Consider the following 19646-nt stretch of genomic DNA (forward strand, 5'->3'; position numbering starts at 1 on the left):
AAACGTTTTTGGCAAAAAAGAGGATAATTCCATGTATTTATTTGTGTTTACCTACACCTTTCTTTCTTATTTTTTAATTATTATAATTAATAATATATATGCACATATACTGATTAGATTTATCATTATACTAAAATATTTAAAATAGTTTTATAAAAGAAAAAATGGTTTGTATTTTTTTTGTAAACGCAATATATCATGGCATAGTTTTTAAAATTATTAAATTTATTTTAGTATAAAAATACGGGAAAATTACATGTTTATTACTTTCATGGTACCACTTTTCATTTATACCACCACTAATGAGATATTTTCAAAAATACCTTATTCATTAAGTGGCAAAAGACTCTTATGCCCTTGTTATTTATATATAATAATTTATTATTTAAATAAATAAAAAAATGAAAAAAAATAAAAGAAAAATAAAATAAAAAAGAAAAAAAATGTATTTTTTTCAATGTTTTCGAAATATACTTTTTCAAATTTGAACTTTTTTACAAAAAAAAAAAAAATTATTTTTTTTTCAAATTTCTTTTTGAAAAACGAAAATTATGTTTGAAACTATTTTTTTAAATTTTTTATATATTTTTTAAGTATTTATATATTTATTGGAATCATAAATTTCACATTCCAAAAACTCTACCCCACCCTCTCAACTCTAAACCTTAAGTCTATATTAGTTAACCTTAAGGGTATAATTATATTTTACCCTTCATTAAAAGTGAAGGTAAAAGTGGTTAGTGTAAACATGAAAAGTGGTACTATGAATGTGGTATTTGTGGCAATTTCCCTTAAAATACTAAAACGAGGTATATAAGAAATAAAAATAATTTTGATTTATATTTGTCTCTTAATGTGTTTTTAGTGGTATTTTATTTTTAATTTATATTATTCGGTTGCAAGAACATTTATTTGTTATTTAAGTTTAAATTTTTAATATTTATTTGTTTTTATTTATCTAAATATTTTTTTATTGGGAATGTAATTATTTTAAAATAAATATCATCAAAATTGTTTGGAAACCAGCTTATTATAATATAATATATTGTTTATATTGTTGATAATTATTTGTTAAACAAAACTATATTTGTTTATTTGATTAGATAGTTGCTTATAAATCAATGTAATAAAAATTGATTAAAAATAAAAACACATTTAAAATAGAAAAATAACAATGTTGTTATCCTAAAATAATGTTTTTAAATCAATGAAATTTAAAAATTAAGAAACTGAAATATTCATAAAATATTATAAATTTAAAATTTTGTTGACATTTTTTATTTTTAAACTAATAACAAATTATTATTAAATATCAATAAAAAAATTATGTCCCCAGTGACTAATCCTCAAGATGTACTCATACACCTCCGACTTCTGAAACGAGTAGAAGAATCGCGTATGCTTGCGCATGAGATATGGCCAGGAGAAAAACAGGAAGTTCCAACTTTCAAAATCGCCGTTGCTAGCGTCTACGAGTCAGACCTTCACGATGAGGTAGATAGACATACATGCTTTCTCAAATGCTTCGTGACTTGCACTCTTTTTTTCCTTTCTCCCACACTCACTCTCCTTGTTCACAGCTTAAATCCACCATCTCTGACAAAGGAATGGAGATTCTGTTTGGGGATACGTTTAGAACGAGGGATGGGTACTACGCCTTGGACTTGTTTCGGGTTATTGCTTCTCATGACCTTGAAGAATTCTCAAATGTGCTTAAAGCTGCAATCACTGATATTGAGGTATTGAATCTCTCTGTCTTTGGTGTTTAAAATTTCTTTTTAAAAACTAAAGATGAATATCTTATGGTATAGAGAGCAAATAGGGATATTGACTTGGGGGGTCTAGTTATTGGAGAAAACATCTCTTCTCATGTGTGAGTGTTTTGAGTGATCCATCATGATTTATCTATCTCTTTTAAGTGTATATGTAGACATGTATTCTCAGCTTCTGGTTTACAGGTATCAAGGTACACTCCATTCTAAAGAAGTTTGTGTAAGAGAGTTGCAAACCGATCGAAGCCTTTGGCAACCATCACGGTTTTGGAAAAAAATGAAACTGTTCAGGTAAAACACTATTTATTTATATAGTTTTTACGTATGGTTGGTGTGGTGTGTGAAGTGTGATTTCCCCACGTTTAACTTTATATTTGATAACTTTTAAAAAATTTACTGCAGTGGACTTGGTCATCCCAACGTGGTACGATGTCTTGGTGCCAACACACAAGGCACCGACTTGAAAATAATCACAGGTTCAAATAATTTCCAACTAACATATAAATATTTCATTTCACTGTATTTTATTTCTGGTTTTTAGATTTATTAAACCTTGATTTCAGAGTACATGCATGGTGGAACCCTCTTTCACTACTTGCAACGAAATCATTGTGTTTTGACTCTCTCTCAACGGTTGAAGATGGCCATTGATGTGTGTAAAGGAATCGAGTTCCTGCATGCGAACATGATCATACACAGAAATCTGAACTCTATGAATCTTCTCTTGGATGAGAATAATGTGACTATGTGAGGGAAGTGAATAATTGAGTTTTCAACACTTTTTCATAATCTAAAGCATGCTCCTATGTCTTCCATTTTATCTAAGGTTGTCAAGGTTGATGTTGCTGCTGCTCTGTACCTCTTGTGGGCTGGGAAGAATACCACCCCTGAATTGGAAGCTATGTTGTTGAGAATTCCTACTCCTGAGCAAAATAACACCAAAATCAGAACATGGTACAGATGGACAGCACCGGAAGTAAGTTTTAATGCAATTCAGGGGCATTTCTCCAACATTTTATTTTAGACTAATACACACTTTGTTTTTATAACTATAAAGGCAATGAACGAAGAGAAATATGGTGATAGAGCAGATGTGTATAGCTTTGGACTGTTGTTGTGGCATCTGATAACAGCTAAGGTATCTCCTTTCAACCTAATGTTTGTATTTACTTACATGATTCATTTCACTTGTTATGGTGTATATATTTAGTTACGTGATTCATTTTATCTATATTATTAAAACTGAAGTACACTTTAGTAATGTTTGGAAACATGAATAGTACTATAACTGAAAATTGTTTGGAAACGAAGATAGCAGTACTACATTAATTGTATTTCCATATTTCACTCATATTAATTATATTGTCTTAACAATATTTCACATCATTAATTATATTACCATAATAATAATAGTGTAGATTTTATTTAGTAGTTAATCAATATTAGTTTTGTGTCAATTATAAAATCAAAAAAGCAAAATAACTGAGTTTTGCATAAGGTTAAGCGTTTGTTTTAATTTGTTTTACTATAACATTTTTTTTTCAATCAGTGGAAAATTACGTAGCCAAAAACATAATTCAAAAACATGTTTAGTGAATAAAATCATAACTTAAATCAAAATAATAAAAATGAATTACATTCATTGTCACTTAATTTTTCACTCAATATAATTGCTTACTAAATAAAAAAAACTCTTTCAGTTTCACTTAATTTAGCAAAACACATAAAAAATATCATTTATATTAGTTTATAAAATCAGTTAGGCATGAACACTAAATATCCACTTAGGTACGAGTCGTTCCTTTCGGGTATCGTTTTATTTTGTTTTAAAATTACTCACTCCTTGAATATTATAAATTTATGTGTAGGTTTTGAGTTGAATTCTTTTGAGTCTGGATGAGTTTGGTTCTGATGTATATGATCCTAAAATATCTAAATAACCAATGTATTTGAAACGGGTTTGGATATTTGTACCAAAAATAACCATATTATCTGATTCGATCCGGATCTTTTGAATACAATTAGTTATATTACGACATATATAAAATATAAAACACTAATTATGAAAAACAAATATTAATGTATAAAAATATAAGTATAGTTTTATTTTAGTAATTTCATTAATTATATTACTTTAACAATATATCACATCATTAATTATATTTACCGTAAAAGTAATAATGTAGATTTTTATTTATTAGTTAATCAATATTAACTTTGTGCAATTATAAAAAAAATAAAAATGTAAGATAACCGAGTTTTGCATATGGTTAATAGTTTGGTTTAATATGTTTTACTAAAACTTTCTTTTGTCTTAGTTCCAATTGGTGAAAAATTACATAGCAAAACACATAATTCAAAGGCATAGTTTATATGAACAAGATAATAATTTAAATCAAAATAATTAAAAAGTATTACATTTATTATCACTTAATGTTTCACTTCATATAACTATTTTATTAAATAAAAAATTCTTTCTATTTTTCTTATTTTTGCCAAATATATAGAAAGAGTTTCTTTTTTAATCTATTTGCAAAATCAGTTAAGTATGGACATTCGGATACTCATTGAGGTACAAGTTGTTTCTTTCGGGATTAATTTTTTTGGATTTTTAAATTAGGCGCCACTTGGATATTATAAATTTATGTATGATGCTTGAGTTGGATCCTCTCGGGTCTGAATGATTTTGATTTTGATGTGTAGAAATAGAAAAATATTTAATTAACCAATGTATCTGAAAAGAGTGTATATTTGTACCAAAAATAATCTTATTACCCGATTCAATCCAAATATTTTGAATACAATTAGTTATACGACGACACATCTTAAATATATAACACTAATGATAAAATAACAAATAATTTATAAAACCGTAAAAATTAACACCCGCACGGGCGTGCGGGTCAATCTCTAGTTTGTTATTACAGCTACCGTATGATCATTTAGATAACATATCCCCTTGCCTAGCTGCACAACGTGTTATAGGGGTGAGAAGTTTATTCATTTCTTAAATATTTATATGTGCGACTGTGGAAACACTAACCTTTTTGTTGTGCATGTGTTTGTCAGGGAGAAAGGCCAGCAATACCAGAAAATATGAATCTAAAGCTCAAAATCATTGTAGAAAACTGCTGGAATGAAGACCCATTTTTCAGGCCTAGTATATCTCAAGTGAGTACAACATTGCACACACTGCTCTCAACAGTTAATGAGCCAAAGCATGAGCCAGAGCCAGAAGCAGAGTTTGTATCAGCTAATCCTATTCCTACAGAATCAGTCTACAACATCTCACCCTACTTTGCCGCTAGCTAATCTATACAGCTGTTTAGCTGAAGCTGACACCGAATAAAGTTCAGGTAATGTGATTTACCAAGAAAAACATTACGTATCCCAAAAAAATTTGAATGTTAATTGTACTAATAAGTGTTTGAATGTTCTTATGCACAGGGACAAGATGCTAGCTAGGAACGTGTCCATCCTGATAAAATCTATATGACACATGTACATTTGCATGCCCAAAACTTTTTTTTTTTTTTTTTGCATATGCCCTTTGTGATCAATTGTGAATTTCGAGATTCCAGGTGTGAATTTTAGAAAGTGCAGAACCAAATAGGAGAGTCACAACTTACAGTTCTCTTAATCGTGTATATTGCGATCTCTTGATTCTTGTAATGAACCTTTTGCAAATATGCAAACAAATCTCTTGAATCTTGTAATGACGCAACAAAAACCTGACATTTGCCATAGTGAATAAAATCTAATCATACTGTCTACCATCTCTAGATCATACTAATGATCTCTTATTCACTTTCCAATTTAGTTTAACATCGGTACGCTTTTGATTACTGGCGAGAACAGAGACGTGAAACAAACGGAAGTAGTTTAAAGAGACGACAACAACACATGTTTATTATACCTACGTGAATTTCGTGTCCACAATATTTCTCAGCTTTCTTCTTCTTAGCCTCTTTAGGTTTTGTAAAGGTATTGGAGAGGTAAGAGGAACATGATTTGATCAGTCATATTGAATTTTATTAAAAAGTAGTGCAATGGCCTACAGTTATAAGACCATGATTAACCAGGGTTTTTAGTGTGGGGATTCTTAACCTAAGTTAAGAACCATTTCTTAGCTTTTAACTAAGAAAAACTAAAAACCATTCTTAAATAAGAGATATAAAAACACCATTAACCCAGGTGCTTAATAGGTTGCTTACTGATTTTTGGATTAAAAAAAAGGAAAAAAAATAATTAGAAAAGAAACGGTACTTAATTAAGCCTCAGAAGAAGCAGCGGTGCTTAGTGGACACGTGTTGCCGATCATTAACTCCGCGTCCCTTTCTCTCTCTCTCTCTCTCAAGAAACGTAAGTGTACTCGTCATCTTTGCTCGGAGAGGGATTTCTCTCGCGGAAATCGACGCTGAGATTGAGATCGCGGACGGCGACGGCGAGGATATTGGAGCAAGAGACGGTGTTGGGACAGGCGAGCTCGAGAGCGGTTTTGGGCGGATCACAACGTCGAATCCGTCTCCGGGGAATGAGAGGTTGATGGGGTCATCGCGTTCGGCAGCGTTTAAAGCGGTGGAGGAGACGAGGACGGAGGCGTCGCAGATTGGGGAAACATTCGCTAGCGAGTTTCATTTCTTCCTCTCCTGCGATCTCAATTCTCCCGTCACTTTCTGTACCGAGAAGCTCGATGGAATCCTCCTTGTCGATAAATCTACTGAGTCGGGTACTCAAAACATTCAATTTCTAAGTTTATTACTGGTGGAAGTAGATTTGAATCAAATCTCTTCAAACGCAATTGGAGTTAATGTGATTATTAGTCCTTAATTTTGGATTTTGCTGGTTTGATTTATGTTCATAGAGGACAAAAGACCAGAGCTTTACGTCGAGTGTGCATTGTAAATAGATGGAGTTCTTTTTGGTCTTCCCATGAGAACAAGGTTTCTTCTCTTTTCTATATATACTTATCATGATTTTGCCTTCCTTCATTGTGTCTTTGTTGTGATGTTGTGATGACCTTTGTAGAAGCGTTTTAATGTTTCATATAGCTCTCTTCTTAATTCCAGATTGAACACTACAGGGCCAGCATACTGCTGGAACAAACTCATCACTCTCTGAGATACAGAACTTGGAAAGTTTAATCCTTCAGAGCACAAACAACTAAAGCTTGCAAGGAGCTTGGATCGTGGCATTATTGACAGGGATCTCAAACCGAGTAATAACGAGCGGAAGTAAATATGGAATGGAGTTTTTTTTCTCTTGGTTTAATTGAAGTTGTGTGGTAGTTTCTTGTCATTTCATTATATTATAATGGAAGTTGTAATTTTCTTCTTTCAAAGATCAATACAAAAGTTCTAAAATATCCGCCAACAAGGACTTTGAGTGAAGATGAAAGACAAAGTTTCTTCGCTGTGTGGAGTGGAGTGATGTTCAGGTAAGCTGACATTTTTTGCTTCATCTGTTTTCGTGGTTCTTATGTTTTCATGTTACATGATCTTTTCCATATTGGCAGGAAGCAAAACATCACATCCCTTCAGCACATTGTAAGTTTTCTGTAGAATGTATATGCCAAATTTTGTGGATGAAAGGTATGTGTAGCTTGGTTTACTCTTGAACGTCTTCTTCTTGGTTTACTCTTATAGGATGTTTCAAACAAAGTTGGCTTACTTTCTGATGATGGCAAGAGATTTTACAAACAAAAGTGTTTCTTAATTTTTTTTTTTTAAATATGTTTTATATAATAAATAAATTTTATCTTAAATAAAACAATGTTTAACCATGATAATCTTATCATTGGGGCGTTAGATGACATGAAGCTTGTGGATCACCCAGTTAATGGCATGCTGGAAGAGGAAGTTGATGGCGAGGATCTTTTAGAGCTTGACCTTATGGAAATGGAAGGTAATCAGTCTCAGCCTAGGCCGATTGAGGATAAGGGACAGAGCTCAAACAAGAACTCCAAAGGGATTAAGAAGCTTGGCGTTAAGTGTAATGCTCCTTTGGATATCAATAATAGGAAGTTTGAGGTCCTTCGTAGGGGATCTCCAAGCAAATGTTCTGCGTCTACATGAGCACATGCAGCAGGGGGTGGTGAAAAACTAAGACGTCGCCACGGGTCTAACAAAGGCAAGGACAATGCGCCAAAGCATGATGGTTTGATGAGTTTCAAATACTCATCACGACACTATCCATGAAGACAATCAGTTGGAACTGTCAAGGGATTGGGAATGACCTCACAGTTCGACGCCTTACAAAGATGTGTCAGAAGCATCGCCCATGACTTGTGTTCCTTTCTGAGACAGAGAACAGGAGGCTCCTGTTGCAAAACATTCAGGCCGACTTAGGATTTGATTATTTATTTACTGTTGAACCACTTGGCCTCATCGGAGGTTTAACTTTATTTTTTATGGATGAATTTCAAGTTAATGTTTTATTTTCGAATAACCGTATGATTGATATTGAGGCAGTCATTGATGGAATAAAAGTCTATATGACGTTTGTTTATGGGGATCCTTTACTAGAGAGACGTGATCAAGTTTGGGAACGTCTTACGCGTTTCTCAACAACAAGATCTGGACCTTGGTTTATGATAGGAGATTTTAATGAAATTACGGGTCACAATGAAAAAGAGGGGGGACGAAAACGTCCTGATAGCTCATTTTTGCCTTTTAAGCAGATGCTTAATGATTGTGGGATGTTGGAATTTTCGGGGGACATGCTTTCATGGGTAGGAAAGAGAGCAGGCAGAACAACTGTTAGATGTCGCCTGGACAGAGCAGTAGAAAATCCGGATTGGCATGAAAAGTTTCCCCACTCGTCTGTCAAGTATATGAGGTTATGGGGATCGGATCATCGTCTGATTCTTGCAGATATACTCTTAAAGCCAATAAGGAAATCAAAGAAATTCAAGTTTGATAAAGATGGCTAGATAATGAGGAGCTAAGGAAGGTCATTCTTGAGGGATGAAAATCTCCTTATCTTCCTCCCAATGCGAATATTATGAAACATATTTCTAGTTGCCGAAAAGCTTTAAGCGAATGGAGAAGACAACATAACGTTAATTCGGCAAGATTGGTGGAGGAGTGTAAAGAAAAAGTGGAGGGTCTGTATGCAGATGACAATGCTACAACTGAGAAAATTGCAGCAGCGTTGAAAGAACTTTCGGATGCTCTTAAGTCAGAAGAAATGTTCTGGAAACAGAAGAGTCGAGTGTTTTGACTGAGAGAAGGGGACATAAATATAAAATACTTCCATGCCTTAACTAAGCAAAGAAGAGCAAGGAATAAAATTACGCAGCTCTTAGATGAAAATGGAAATATAGTTGAGGATGAAGAAGGATTTGTAGCCATTGCTACTAGTTACTTTAGACAGATCTTTGAATCGTCTAACCTAGAGGACATTGAAGAGGCACTAGCTCAAGTTCCTACGAAGATCACTGGAGCAATGAATGAGAGGTTAAATTAGCTTTTTTCGCTATGCATCCAGACAAGGCCCCTGGACCAGATGGGATGACGGCGCTTTTCTACCAAAAATTTTGGGATATTGTAAAGGAAGAGTTAACTCGTATGGTTAATAAATTCCTTTTTGATAGAACGGTGGAGAATGGACTCAATGATACAAATATATGTCTCATCGTAGAGGTTTACGCCAAGGAGATCTTTTGTCTTCATTCATTTTTATTCTATGCACGGAAGCGCTCGCTATCCTTCTTAATCATGCAGAGAATCAAGGGAAGATAATGGGGATGCGTATCACACGCGCGTGTCTTTCGGTATCCCACCTTCTCTTTGCTGATGATAGCCTTTTCTTCTGTAAGGCGGAGCCCCGTGAATGTGAAGAAGTAATGAAAGTAGTCAGGATATATGGTAAAGCATTTGGCCAATGTATTAATTTTGATAAATCTTCATTACTCTTTGGTAAAAGGATTAATACATCTACTAGGCAAGTGATTAAAGATACACTTGGAATACATAATGATGGTGGGATGGGGAACTACTTAGGAATCCAAGACGATATTAGTGGTTCCAAATGCAAACTCTTTGCATTCCTAAAAGATAACCTGATGCATAGAGTAAATGGATGAACGGGTAGATGGCTTTCGAAAGGAGGGAATGAAGTAATGATCAAATCCATTCTACTTGCACTTTCGACATACGTTATGTCGACGTTTTTGCTCCCATTGGAGATTTGTGAAATCCTAGCTAGTGCCATTGCATAATTTTGGTGGAGCTCTAATCCGCCGAAAAGAGGAATACATTGGGCAAAATGGGAAAAGGTTTGTCTACCAAAAGAAGAGGTCGGGATTGTGATGTTAGGAGTTTTCAAGGCTCCTAAGACAAATGTTGTAGTATAAAAGATTGTCGAACCAGTTCTGAGGGATATCAAAGCACTGAGAATGCAAGTACTCACTTAATCTAAGTGCAACCAATGATTTAGATGAGTTTTAAAACTATGACTAATTAAAAGGAATAACTAAATGATACTTTCTTGACTAAGGGAAAAGAGAACTCATGGGCATAGGGATTAGACCTTGGGTGATCAAGTATCGAACTAAGGATGGCAAATGATCAATCAAACTATCAACCTTAAGCCTAGACACAATTCTAAGCAAGCTCTATGTCTAGATGAATGCTCATTTGCTAACACATCTCAAACATCAAATGTCTTTGGTTGAATAATATGAAAGCAATCATTACTAACAAGTCTATTAGCTATCTTAGCACCTTTAACAATAAATGTCTTTGGCAAAGTATACTAAAAGCCTAGGAGAGTTGTCTCGGGCATTTCAACGAACACCTTTCGGGTGAGAAATGCCTAAGGATCAACAACTGAGTGGCCAACTCAGAAGATGCATTATGATTACTCTACTAGCAAGAAAATATGAATGATCTACACTAAAACATCCTAGCTCTAACCTAATCACCCTTAATCTCCCTAACCCATGAATTCAAAAGGTGATTACTCACTAATCTCCATGATTCCTCTTAAACCCATATTGGATTTCAGATTAACCATGTAGAGAAATAGATAAGAAACCAACAAGAACACAAGATGAAAGCAATGAAATCTGAATCAAAAGAGGGTTTTTTACTAGTTCTTCTCTAGAAAAGAGATTATCTTGCCTCCCATGGCTTACAAAGTACTTAACTTAGGTTTAGAAAGTGTAAAACGTGCATAATGAAATGACCAAAAGGCCCTTAAGTAAAATAGAAATCGAGCAGATAATAGGCGCGGAGCGACCTCGGCTCGTCGCTCCGACAAGTCGCTCCAGGCTTCGGGAGCGACCTCGCTGGGTCGCTGCGAGAGGTCGCTCCGAGAGCGATTTCTTGTCTCCGGGAACCAAGATGGCGAGCGACTTCTCTCTGTCGCTCTGGACAGGTCGCTCCAAGCTTCGGGAGCGACCTCGCTGGGTCGCTGCGAGAGGTCGCTCCGAGAGCGAGTTGTGTGTCTCCGGACGTGAAAACGCGAGCGACTTTGTGCAGTCGCTCCAACGGGTCGCTCTGGATCGGGAGCGACCTTGGTAGATCGCTCTGAGAGGTCGCTCCAGGGTCATCTAAGACTGTTCGGAGTAATGAGAACGCGAGCGACTTCATGGCGTCGCTTTAGGAAAGTCGCTCTGAGAAGCGGGACACAGCGACTTCGTGATGTCGCTCCGGGAGGTCGCTCCCATGCTCGGTTCGTCCAATGGTCACCTTTTCACCTCTTTTGAGCTCCAAATAACCTCATGTGGTACTCCAGTACCTAATAGAGACTCATGTATGCAAAATGCAACCTAAACATGTCTGAATCCTAATCAATATGATGAAAATGCTCATGGATGAATGGATAAAACAATGCAAATATGCAAGATATCAACTCCCCCAAACTTGTTCTTTTACTTGTCCACAAGTGAACTTTCTAGAACTCATAGGAAGAGAGGTTGAAGGTGGGAGCACATAGCCAAAAAAAACACAACTAGCACACTCTCTTATTACACTCTAACTTCTCTAGGCCTATCTTAACTCTTTTTGTTCTTACACTCATCATCAAGCATCCACACATTCAAATCAACCAACTCTCACATTCATTAAGCACAAAACATCAGGTGAATTCTTGCAAATGGTCAGTTGGTCCAAGTCATTTGGTTGGGTAAGGGAAGACTTTTATTCAAGTGATTCAAGAGGTTCAAAACATATGATCTTTAAGGTGGTTTACTCTCAAAACAAGTAGCCTTGACATTGCACATAATATATCTAAGAAAGGGACCAACTCATGCATACAATGCTCAATCTCCATTGTTCTACCCTTTTCCCAAACATACAAATCACACAATCATTTCCCAATGTCAAACCCTACTCACATCTCTCACCAAAAGATCCTAAGAACTTTAACTCCTTCTCTTTGAAATCTACAAGGGATTTTTCACAACCTCAAAACATTTCTTAGCTCCTAACAACTTTGCTAGCCCCCCTTTTTCTTTTCTTTTTCTTTTCTTTTTCTTTCTCTTTTTTTTTTCGTTTTTCTTTTTCCTTTTTTTTTTTTAGGCTGGGGGCCAAGACTTTTCAAAACTTGAGCTAGAGGCTTCTATACTGGTCCCAATAAAACAATTCACTTAAGCACAAAGAGTCTATTCTTTTCCTTTTTCATTTCTCCCAAATCATAATCACAACACTCACCCCCACCTATAGCTAGACAATAGAGTGTCCAATCTAGCAAGAATGAAGATCAAGCATTGTCGTTCCCGATACTCTCAACATTATGCACATGTAAGACTTTCCGAAAAAGGCCTCACTCATCAAACAATGAAAGCTTAAAAGGAGGAAAAGGTTTTGGGAGTGGTCTACCACTAGAGTTTGTCAAAAAAAGATTGGTATAAAAGATGTGACAACTCAAGTGTGTATAGCCATGACTCAGTACACAAGGGACCATGAGCAAGAAGCATTAAGTTCGTTCAGTTCAAATAAGGTTGTAGTTGGCTTCAAAGACTGAGTTTCAGCAATCAACAAGTTTCAGGAAGAGTTTTCAAGGCTCGAAACATACAAGTCTTTTTGAGAGGTGCAAAAGCTAGTCAAGTGCAACGTAGTGTTCTTTACAAGGCATTCAAATCATTGCTCCCAATGCAAGTGAATGCAACCTATATGCTCTAGACTCTCCTAAAAATGCAAATGATGCAAACTAAATGATTGATTTTTTTTTTTTTATATGCAAATAGGTATGCAATGCATGACTCAATGAAACAACATCAAAGCAAACATGATCAAATACTTGGTACCTCCCCCAAACTTGAGTTACACAGTCTCTGTGTCGTCAAGTAGAGAGAGATACCGAAAAGAAAACTAATATGCAAAAATGAAATGGTATATACAAGGGAGTGTGGTGGGTTACCTTCTATAGGGAATGAGTAGAGGGAGATGCTCCCTCCTCGTCGTCCTCAGGTGGTAACTCTTCAAGGTGCTCATCAGCAGGAGTGTCAATCTCTTCAATGTAGAAGGCTTGCCCGAACACAGTTGGTTTCCTCATTTTCCTCTTGATGTCAAAGTGGAGGATGTTCTCTTTACCCAAATGGAGATCAATCGTGCCCTCCTTCACATTAACAATAGCTCCTGCTGTAGCTAAGAATGGCCTTCCTAGAATCAATGGATCTTGAGCCTCCTCACCCATCTCAAGCACCACAAAATCTGTAGGTATCTCATACCTTCCAATCTTCACAGGGAGGTCCTCTAAGATGCCCACAGGGTACTTCACTGAACGATCAGCTAACACCAGAGAGAGTCTACACTTCTTGTACTGAGTGAATCCAAGCTTCTTTGCAACAGACAAAGGCATCAAGCTGACACTAGCTCCCAAATCGCAGAGACTTTTCTCAAATACCATAGGTCCAAGAGCACAAGGTAGTGTGAAGCTTCCTGGATCCTCTAATTTCTCTGGAACATCAAGCCTCTGGATGATGGCATTGCACTCATGGGTAAGAATCATCATGCTTCCATCTCCTTCTTCTTTGCAGCTACAACATCTTTCAGGAAATTGTTGTATTGAGGAATCAACATGAAAGCATCGATGATGGGCATTGCAACCTGAGCTTCACTCATTTGCTTCTCAAACAGAGCTTTGTATTTCTCTAGCAGCTGCTTCTTGAATCTACCAGGGAATGGAAGTTTGGGTTCATAGGGAGGAGGAACAAAAGAACTTTCACTTGCTGGAGTAACAACTTCACCATCCTTTACTGTCTTCTTCTCCTCTCCAACCTTTCCTTTACCTTTGGCTTCCACTATCTTCTCCAAGATCTCGTCATTGATCTTCTCATCAACAATCACCACTTCATCATCTATGTTGATGGCAACCCCCTCACCTAATTTCTCAGCATCCTTGGTGAGGGTTCTAGGAGGTAACTGCTTACCACTCCTAAGGGTGATAGCTTTGGCCTCCTTGGGATTTTGGTCAGACTTTCCAGGTAGAGATCCTTGCTGGCGATTCTGGTGAGTGTTCATGGAAGCAAATTGATTCTCTAAATTCCTGACTGTAGAAGCAAGGTGTGAGAATTTGTTGTTGAGCTCATTGTAGCTCCCATCAATCTTGGAATGAAGGTTCTTCAACTCATAACCAACTTGCTTCTCACTTCTAGTCTGAGACTCCAAGATTTGCTTCAGTAAGGTATCAGTGCTGCTCTCTTGAGGAGCAGAGGAACCAGACGAGGGGTTTTGCTGAGGCTGATAGCTGCCTTGCTGGTTGTTTCTTGGCGGATAGCCACTCTGCTGGTTGTTGGAATAGGACTTCTGTTGGTAGTTGTTGTACTGAAAGTTGGGTTCTTTCTTGTACCAGCTACCATTGTTGTTGATGAAACACAGCTCTTCCTGACCTTCCAAACCCTCAACTTCATGGACAATAGCTGGTGTCTCTTGGCTTGGGTTGCCGACAAAGTGCAGCTGCTCTTGGGTAGCTTTATCAGCAAGGAGGATGTCTATCTTTCCTGTAGAGCTTTCAACTCCTTCCTCGTTTGCTTATCCTCAGTTCTACTGCTTCTGTCGTGGTCTCCACTGTAGACTGCATCACTCTTTACCATGTTGTCAACCAGTTCTTCTGCATCCTCCTCAGTTCTCCCCAAGAAGAACCCATTGCTAGCTGTATCCAGTCTGGCTCTGTACTTAGGAAGAGCACCACGGTAGAATGTGCTCAGCAAGCTCTCCTTAGAAAAGCCATGGTGTGGGCATTGAGCTTGGTAGCCCTTGAATCTCTCCCAGGCTTCACTGAAGCCTTCCAAGTTCTTCTGTTGAAAGCTGGAAATCTCGTTTCTCAGCTTAGCAGTTCTTGAAGTAGAGAAGAACTTCTCCAAGAATGCTTTCTTGCAGTCATCCCAAGTAGTGATGGAGTCACTGGGTAGAGACTTCTCCCACTGACGTGCCTTATCCCCCAAAGAGAAAGGGAATAGCTTGAGCTTTAAGGCATCTTCGGACACACCATTGGTTTTTGACAACCCACAGTAGCTGTCGAACCTGTCCAAGTGATCAAATGGATCCTCTAGAGCCAAGCCATGATACTTGTTGTTCTCGATCACGTTGAGGAGTCCTGATTTGATCTCAAAGTTGTTGGCTGCCACAGCGGGTGCTCGGATTCCCAATCTATGACCATGAATGTTGGGGCGGTCGTAAGTGCCAATGGGTCGAGCTGCTCGCTGTTGGTTTTGAGGTATGTCTCCCATATCAGTACTCAATCTCTGCAAGTGAGCCTGTTGCTCTTCTTCTCTTCTATTTCTAGCACACTCTCTCTCTAAAGCTCTGATGTCTGCAGCTATTGGAACTAGGTTTGATGGACCCCTGCTCCTCAAGTTCATACACCTGTAGATTAAAGGGAGGTGAAGAAAGAGAATCAGTAACAAAAGAAAATAAAAATGACTTAGTCTCAAGCAAGTGACTAAATCTCAATGTTCAAATCTACTCAGAATTTGGCAACGGCGCCAATTTGATGTTAGGAGTTTTCAAGGCTCCTAAGACAAATGTTGTAGTATAAAAGATTGTCGAACCAGTTCTGAGGGATATCAAAGCACTGAGAATGCAAGTACTCACTTAATCTAAGTGCAACCAATGATTTAGATGGGTTTTAAACTATGACTAATTAAAAGCAATAACAAATGATACTTTCTTGACTAAGGGAAAAGAGAACTCATGGGCATAGGGATTAGACCTTGGGTGATCAAGTATCGAACTAAGGATGGCAAATGATCAATCAAACTATCAACCTTAAGCCTAGACACAATTCTAAGCAAGCTCTATGTCTAGATGAATGCTCATTTGCTAACATATCTCAAACATCAAATGTCTTTGGTTGAATAATATGAAAGCAATCATTACTAACAAGTCTATTAGCTATCTTAGCACCTTTAACAACAAATGTCTTTGGCAAAGTATACTAAAAGCCTAGGAGAGTTGTCTCGGGCATTTCATCGAACACCTTTCGGGTGAGAAATGCCTAAGGATCAACAACTGAGTGGCCAACTCAGAAGATGCATTATGATTACTCTACTAGCAAGAAAATATGAATGATCTACACTAAAACATCCTAGCTCTAACCTAATCACCCTTAATCTCCCTAACCCATGAATTCAAAAGGTGATTACTCACTAATCTCCATGATTCCTCTTAAACCCATATTGGATTTCAGATTAACCATGTAGAGAAATAGATAAGAAATCAACAAGAACACAAGATGAAAGCAATGAAATCTGAATCAAAAGAGGGTTTTTTACTAGTTCTTCTCTAGAAAAGAGATTATCTGCCTCCCATGGCTTACAAAGTACTTAACATAGGTTTAGAAAGTGTAAAACGTGCATAATGAAATGACCAAAAGGCCCTTAAGTAAAATAGAAATCGAGCAGATAATAGGCGCGGAGCGACCTCGGCTCGTCGCTCCGACAAGTCGCTCCAGGCTTCGGGAGCGACCTCGCTGGGTCGCTGCGAGAGGTCGCTCCGAGAGCGATTTCTTGTCTCCGGGAACCAAGATGGCGAGCGACTTCTCTCTGTCGCTCTGGACAGGTCGCTCCAAGCTTCGGGAGCGACCTCGCTGGGTCGCTGCGAGAGGTCGCTCCGAGAGCGAGTTGTGTGTCTCCGGACGTGAAAACGCGAGCGACTTTGTGCAGTCGCTCCAACGGGTCGCTCTGGATCGGGAGCGACCTTGGTAGGTCGCTCTGAGAGGTCGCTCCAGGGTCATCTAAGACTGTTCGGAGTAATGAGAACGCGAGCGACTTCATGGCGTCGCTTTAGGAAAGTCGCTCTGAGAAGCGGGACACAGCGACTTCGTGATGTCGCTCCGGGAGGTCGCTCCCATGCTCGGTTCGTCCAATGGTCACCTTTTCACCTCTTTTGAGCTCCAAATAACCTCATGTGGTACTCCAGTACCTAATAGAGACTCATGTATGCAAAATGCAACCTAAACATGTCTGAATCCTAATCTATATGATGAAAATGCTCATGGATGAATGGATAAAACAATGCAAATATGCAAGATATCAGATTGGCTTCCGCTTAATTGATGAGTTTAATCTAGCTCTATTGGCAAAGCAATTATGGAGATTGGTTCAGTAACCTGATTCACTGGATGCTCGAGTCTTGAGGGACATATATTACAGACTGTCTTCGCCATTAAGAGTAACATCTACAAGTAGTCCATCATATGTGTGGACAAGCATTTCTGCTGCAAGGAAGCTTTCGCTTTTAGGGATCAGACAGAAGATTCACTTTGGTTATGAAGTTAAGGTATGGGAAGATCCATGGATCCCGACGACGCCTACTAGACCAGCTACACCTGTAGCGCCTGTGTTGCATCCGAATATGAGAATTAGTGACCTCATTAATCAGGAATTGAAGGAATGGGAAGTGAGGCTACTAGTGGATTATGTCCACCCCGATGACATACCACTCATCTGTAGTATGGCCATAAGCTCTACTCATCGTCGTGATACTTTATGTTGGAGCTACACGAGGAATGGGCAATACACAGTTAAATCTGGATACTGGGTTACTCAAAATATGTTGAAATCAGATGAGAAAAAGGAAATTCTGGAACCGAGTATCACTAAGCTTCAAGCCTTTGATTGGAAGTTAAAAGCGCCAAGGAAGATGTGCCATCTTATATGACAATTGATAACGGGTCAGGTGGCAGTAACGAGAAATCTAGTAAGACGGAATATGAGGTGAGACAATTATTGTCCAAGGTGTGGAGAAATAGAAGAATTTGTAACTCACGCAATATTTGAATTCCCTCTAGCTCTCCAAGTATGGTCTTTATCAGTAAGTCCTTGATGCCCAACTACATTTCCAGTGTCAAGTGTCTACACAAACATGGACTATCTTTTTTTGCTGGAGGAAGAATGATATCTTAGAACCAGACCAAGACAGGGATCCTTATCCCTGGATAATATGGTACATTTGGAAGGCTCGTAATGATAAACTCTTCAGGGGAATAGACAGAGACCCTTTGGAACTAGTTCGATACGCAAAAAGTGAGTGTCAAACATGGTTTAACGCAAATGAGATGACACCACATGTGGTACAAGTCAGCTATAACGAGGAATACCAAGTCTTAAGCTTGGGTAATATTTGCCTGCTAAATGGATCTTGGACAGCTTACGATCGATTTAGTGGATGTGGATGAGCCTGGATGGACAGTGGGGAGAAAATACAACTCATGGGAACTCGGAATTACACTCGATGTGAATCAGCATTGCATTCGGAGGTAGAAGCGCTGCGATGGGCGATGGAGAATATGCTTTAACACTCGCCATGTCAAAACTTTGGAACAGACTGCAAGGAGCTGATTGCAATGATAAAGAAACCCCACGAGTGGCCACGCTTTGCGATAGAATTGGAGAAGATAGAGACGCTCCTGACTTGCTTCCCGGACTTCAAAAATATCCATATACCACGAGTGTGCAACCAGTTTTCTGTTTTTTTTAGCTAAGACTGCTAGAACCTTCCGTAGGGAGTTATTTTTCATTGGTTGTTTTATTCTGATCTGGTAACCAGACCACCTCAAGCTTGAGTAATAGAATAACCGTTCGACGTCAAAAAAAAACCATAAATAAGATACTTGCATTGGAAGACAAAATTTAGAAGTTGTTTTAAAAAAGTGCTGAACACCCTTTTATTACTAAAAAAGTGATTAAAAGCTTCAATAGGGATGCTAGGGTTAATAGTACTCTAAAAACCGATTCTTAGTCGAAAAGTGTGAAAAAAAATCTCAAATCATAAGTTAATAATCCCAAACTAATAATCCGGGTTAATCTCGCTCTAAGCCAACAAAGTATAATTAAATCAGTTATAAACATTGGGACGTTAGAAAAACACACAATCTACAGATTATCCAGCCAATATTGGGCTTCTCTTATCCAATTGAACACCCCAAAACTCAACTCTGTTTTTTTTTTACTGAAACCAAAACTACCTCTGTTGCAATGATCAAATACTGAAAGTCAACTTTTGTGGCTGTTTTAGGTTAGGATATCGTTTTAGCTTGTATTCAGTTATAATTATTCTTTTTCCGATCTCAAAGTTTCAGATTATTAACTAAATTTTATATTAAGTTTGCGGGTCTGTTTGTTTGATGTGCAAGAAAGTAAAAAGACAGGAGTTCTCAAGATCAATGTGATTTTGATATGTCTTGGTGAGCTAAATACCTAGCTCACTAGAGCATATTGATCAGAAGCAACTTTACAAGAAATCAATCACACCCAACTCTCCTCTCACACAAACAGAAATTTCTCAGAAAATGAAGTTGTCACACTAATAGTTGTTACATTGAAGATCTTGGAGAATATCATTCTAATAGAGAGAGAAAATTTGAACTTTCTATACAGTGAGACTAGCCAACTTATTTTAGGAGTATGCTTGCATGCATGAGAAA

At 37.5% G+C, this 19646-nt stretch overlaps 1 protein-coding gene and 1 non-coding gene across 2 annotated transcripts; both read left to right on the top strand.

The window, feature by feature from the left end:
* Nucleotides 1–1137: 1137 nt before the first annotated feature.
* LOC103872920 (serine/threonine-protein kinase STY17) lies at nucleotides 1138–8399 on the top strand. Its single transcript, XM_033273906.1, has 15 exons — nucleotides 1138–1494; nucleotides 1581–1739; nucleotides 1812–1873; nucleotides 1959–2063; nucleotides 2175–2248; nucleotides 2336–2511; nucleotides 2599–2748; nucleotides 2830–2910; nucleotides 4700–4759; nucleotides 4842–5128; nucleotides 5220–6501; nucleotides 6637–6715; nucleotides 6842–7006; nucleotides 7115–7209; nucleotides 7288–8399. Exons 1-10 carry the CDS (start codon nucleotides 1327–1329, stop codon nucleotides 5082–5084), a joined length of 1278 nt encoding a protein of 425 aa, XP_033129797.1. The 5' UTR covers nucleotides 1138–1326; the 3' UTR covers nucleotides 5085–5128; nucleotides 5220–6501; nucleotides 6637–6715; nucleotides 6842–7006; nucleotides 7115–7209; nucleotides 7288–8399.
* Nucleotides 8400–14944: 6545 nt separating this feature from the next.
* Nucleotides 14945–15051, top strand: LOC117126373. The gene has a single exon (XR_004448941.1). It is a non-coding gene; the product is annotated as a small nucleolar RNA R71 (small nucleolar RNA).
* Nucleotides 15052–19646: the final 4595 nt, after the last annotated feature.

Source organism: Brassica rapa, chromosome A06 (genome assembly GCF_000309985.2).
Source record: "Brassica rapa cultivar Chiifu-401-42 chromosome A06, CAAS_Brap_v3.01, whole genome shotgun sequence".
Taxonomy (NCBI): domain Eukaryota; kingdom Viridiplantae; phylum Streptophyta; class Magnoliopsida; order Brassicales; family Brassicaceae; genus Brassica; species Brassica rapa.

What these genes read in the sequence shown, in the direction of transcription:
- LOC103872920 (XM_033273906.1), top strand. Translation starts at nt 1,327, where the DNA reads ATGTCCCCAGTGACTAATCCTCAAGATGTACTCATACACCTCCGACTT. An exon ending in GAAAACATCTCTTCTCATGT is followed by an intron (nt 1,874 to 1,958) that starts GTGAGTGTTTTG and finishes TCTGGTTTACAG; the next exon opens with GTATCAAGGTACACTCCATT. An exon ending in GGCATCTGATAACAGCTAAG is followed by an intron (nt 2,911 to 4,699) that starts GTATCTCCTTTC and finishes TTGTTATTACAG; the next exon opens with CTACCGTATGATCATTTAGA.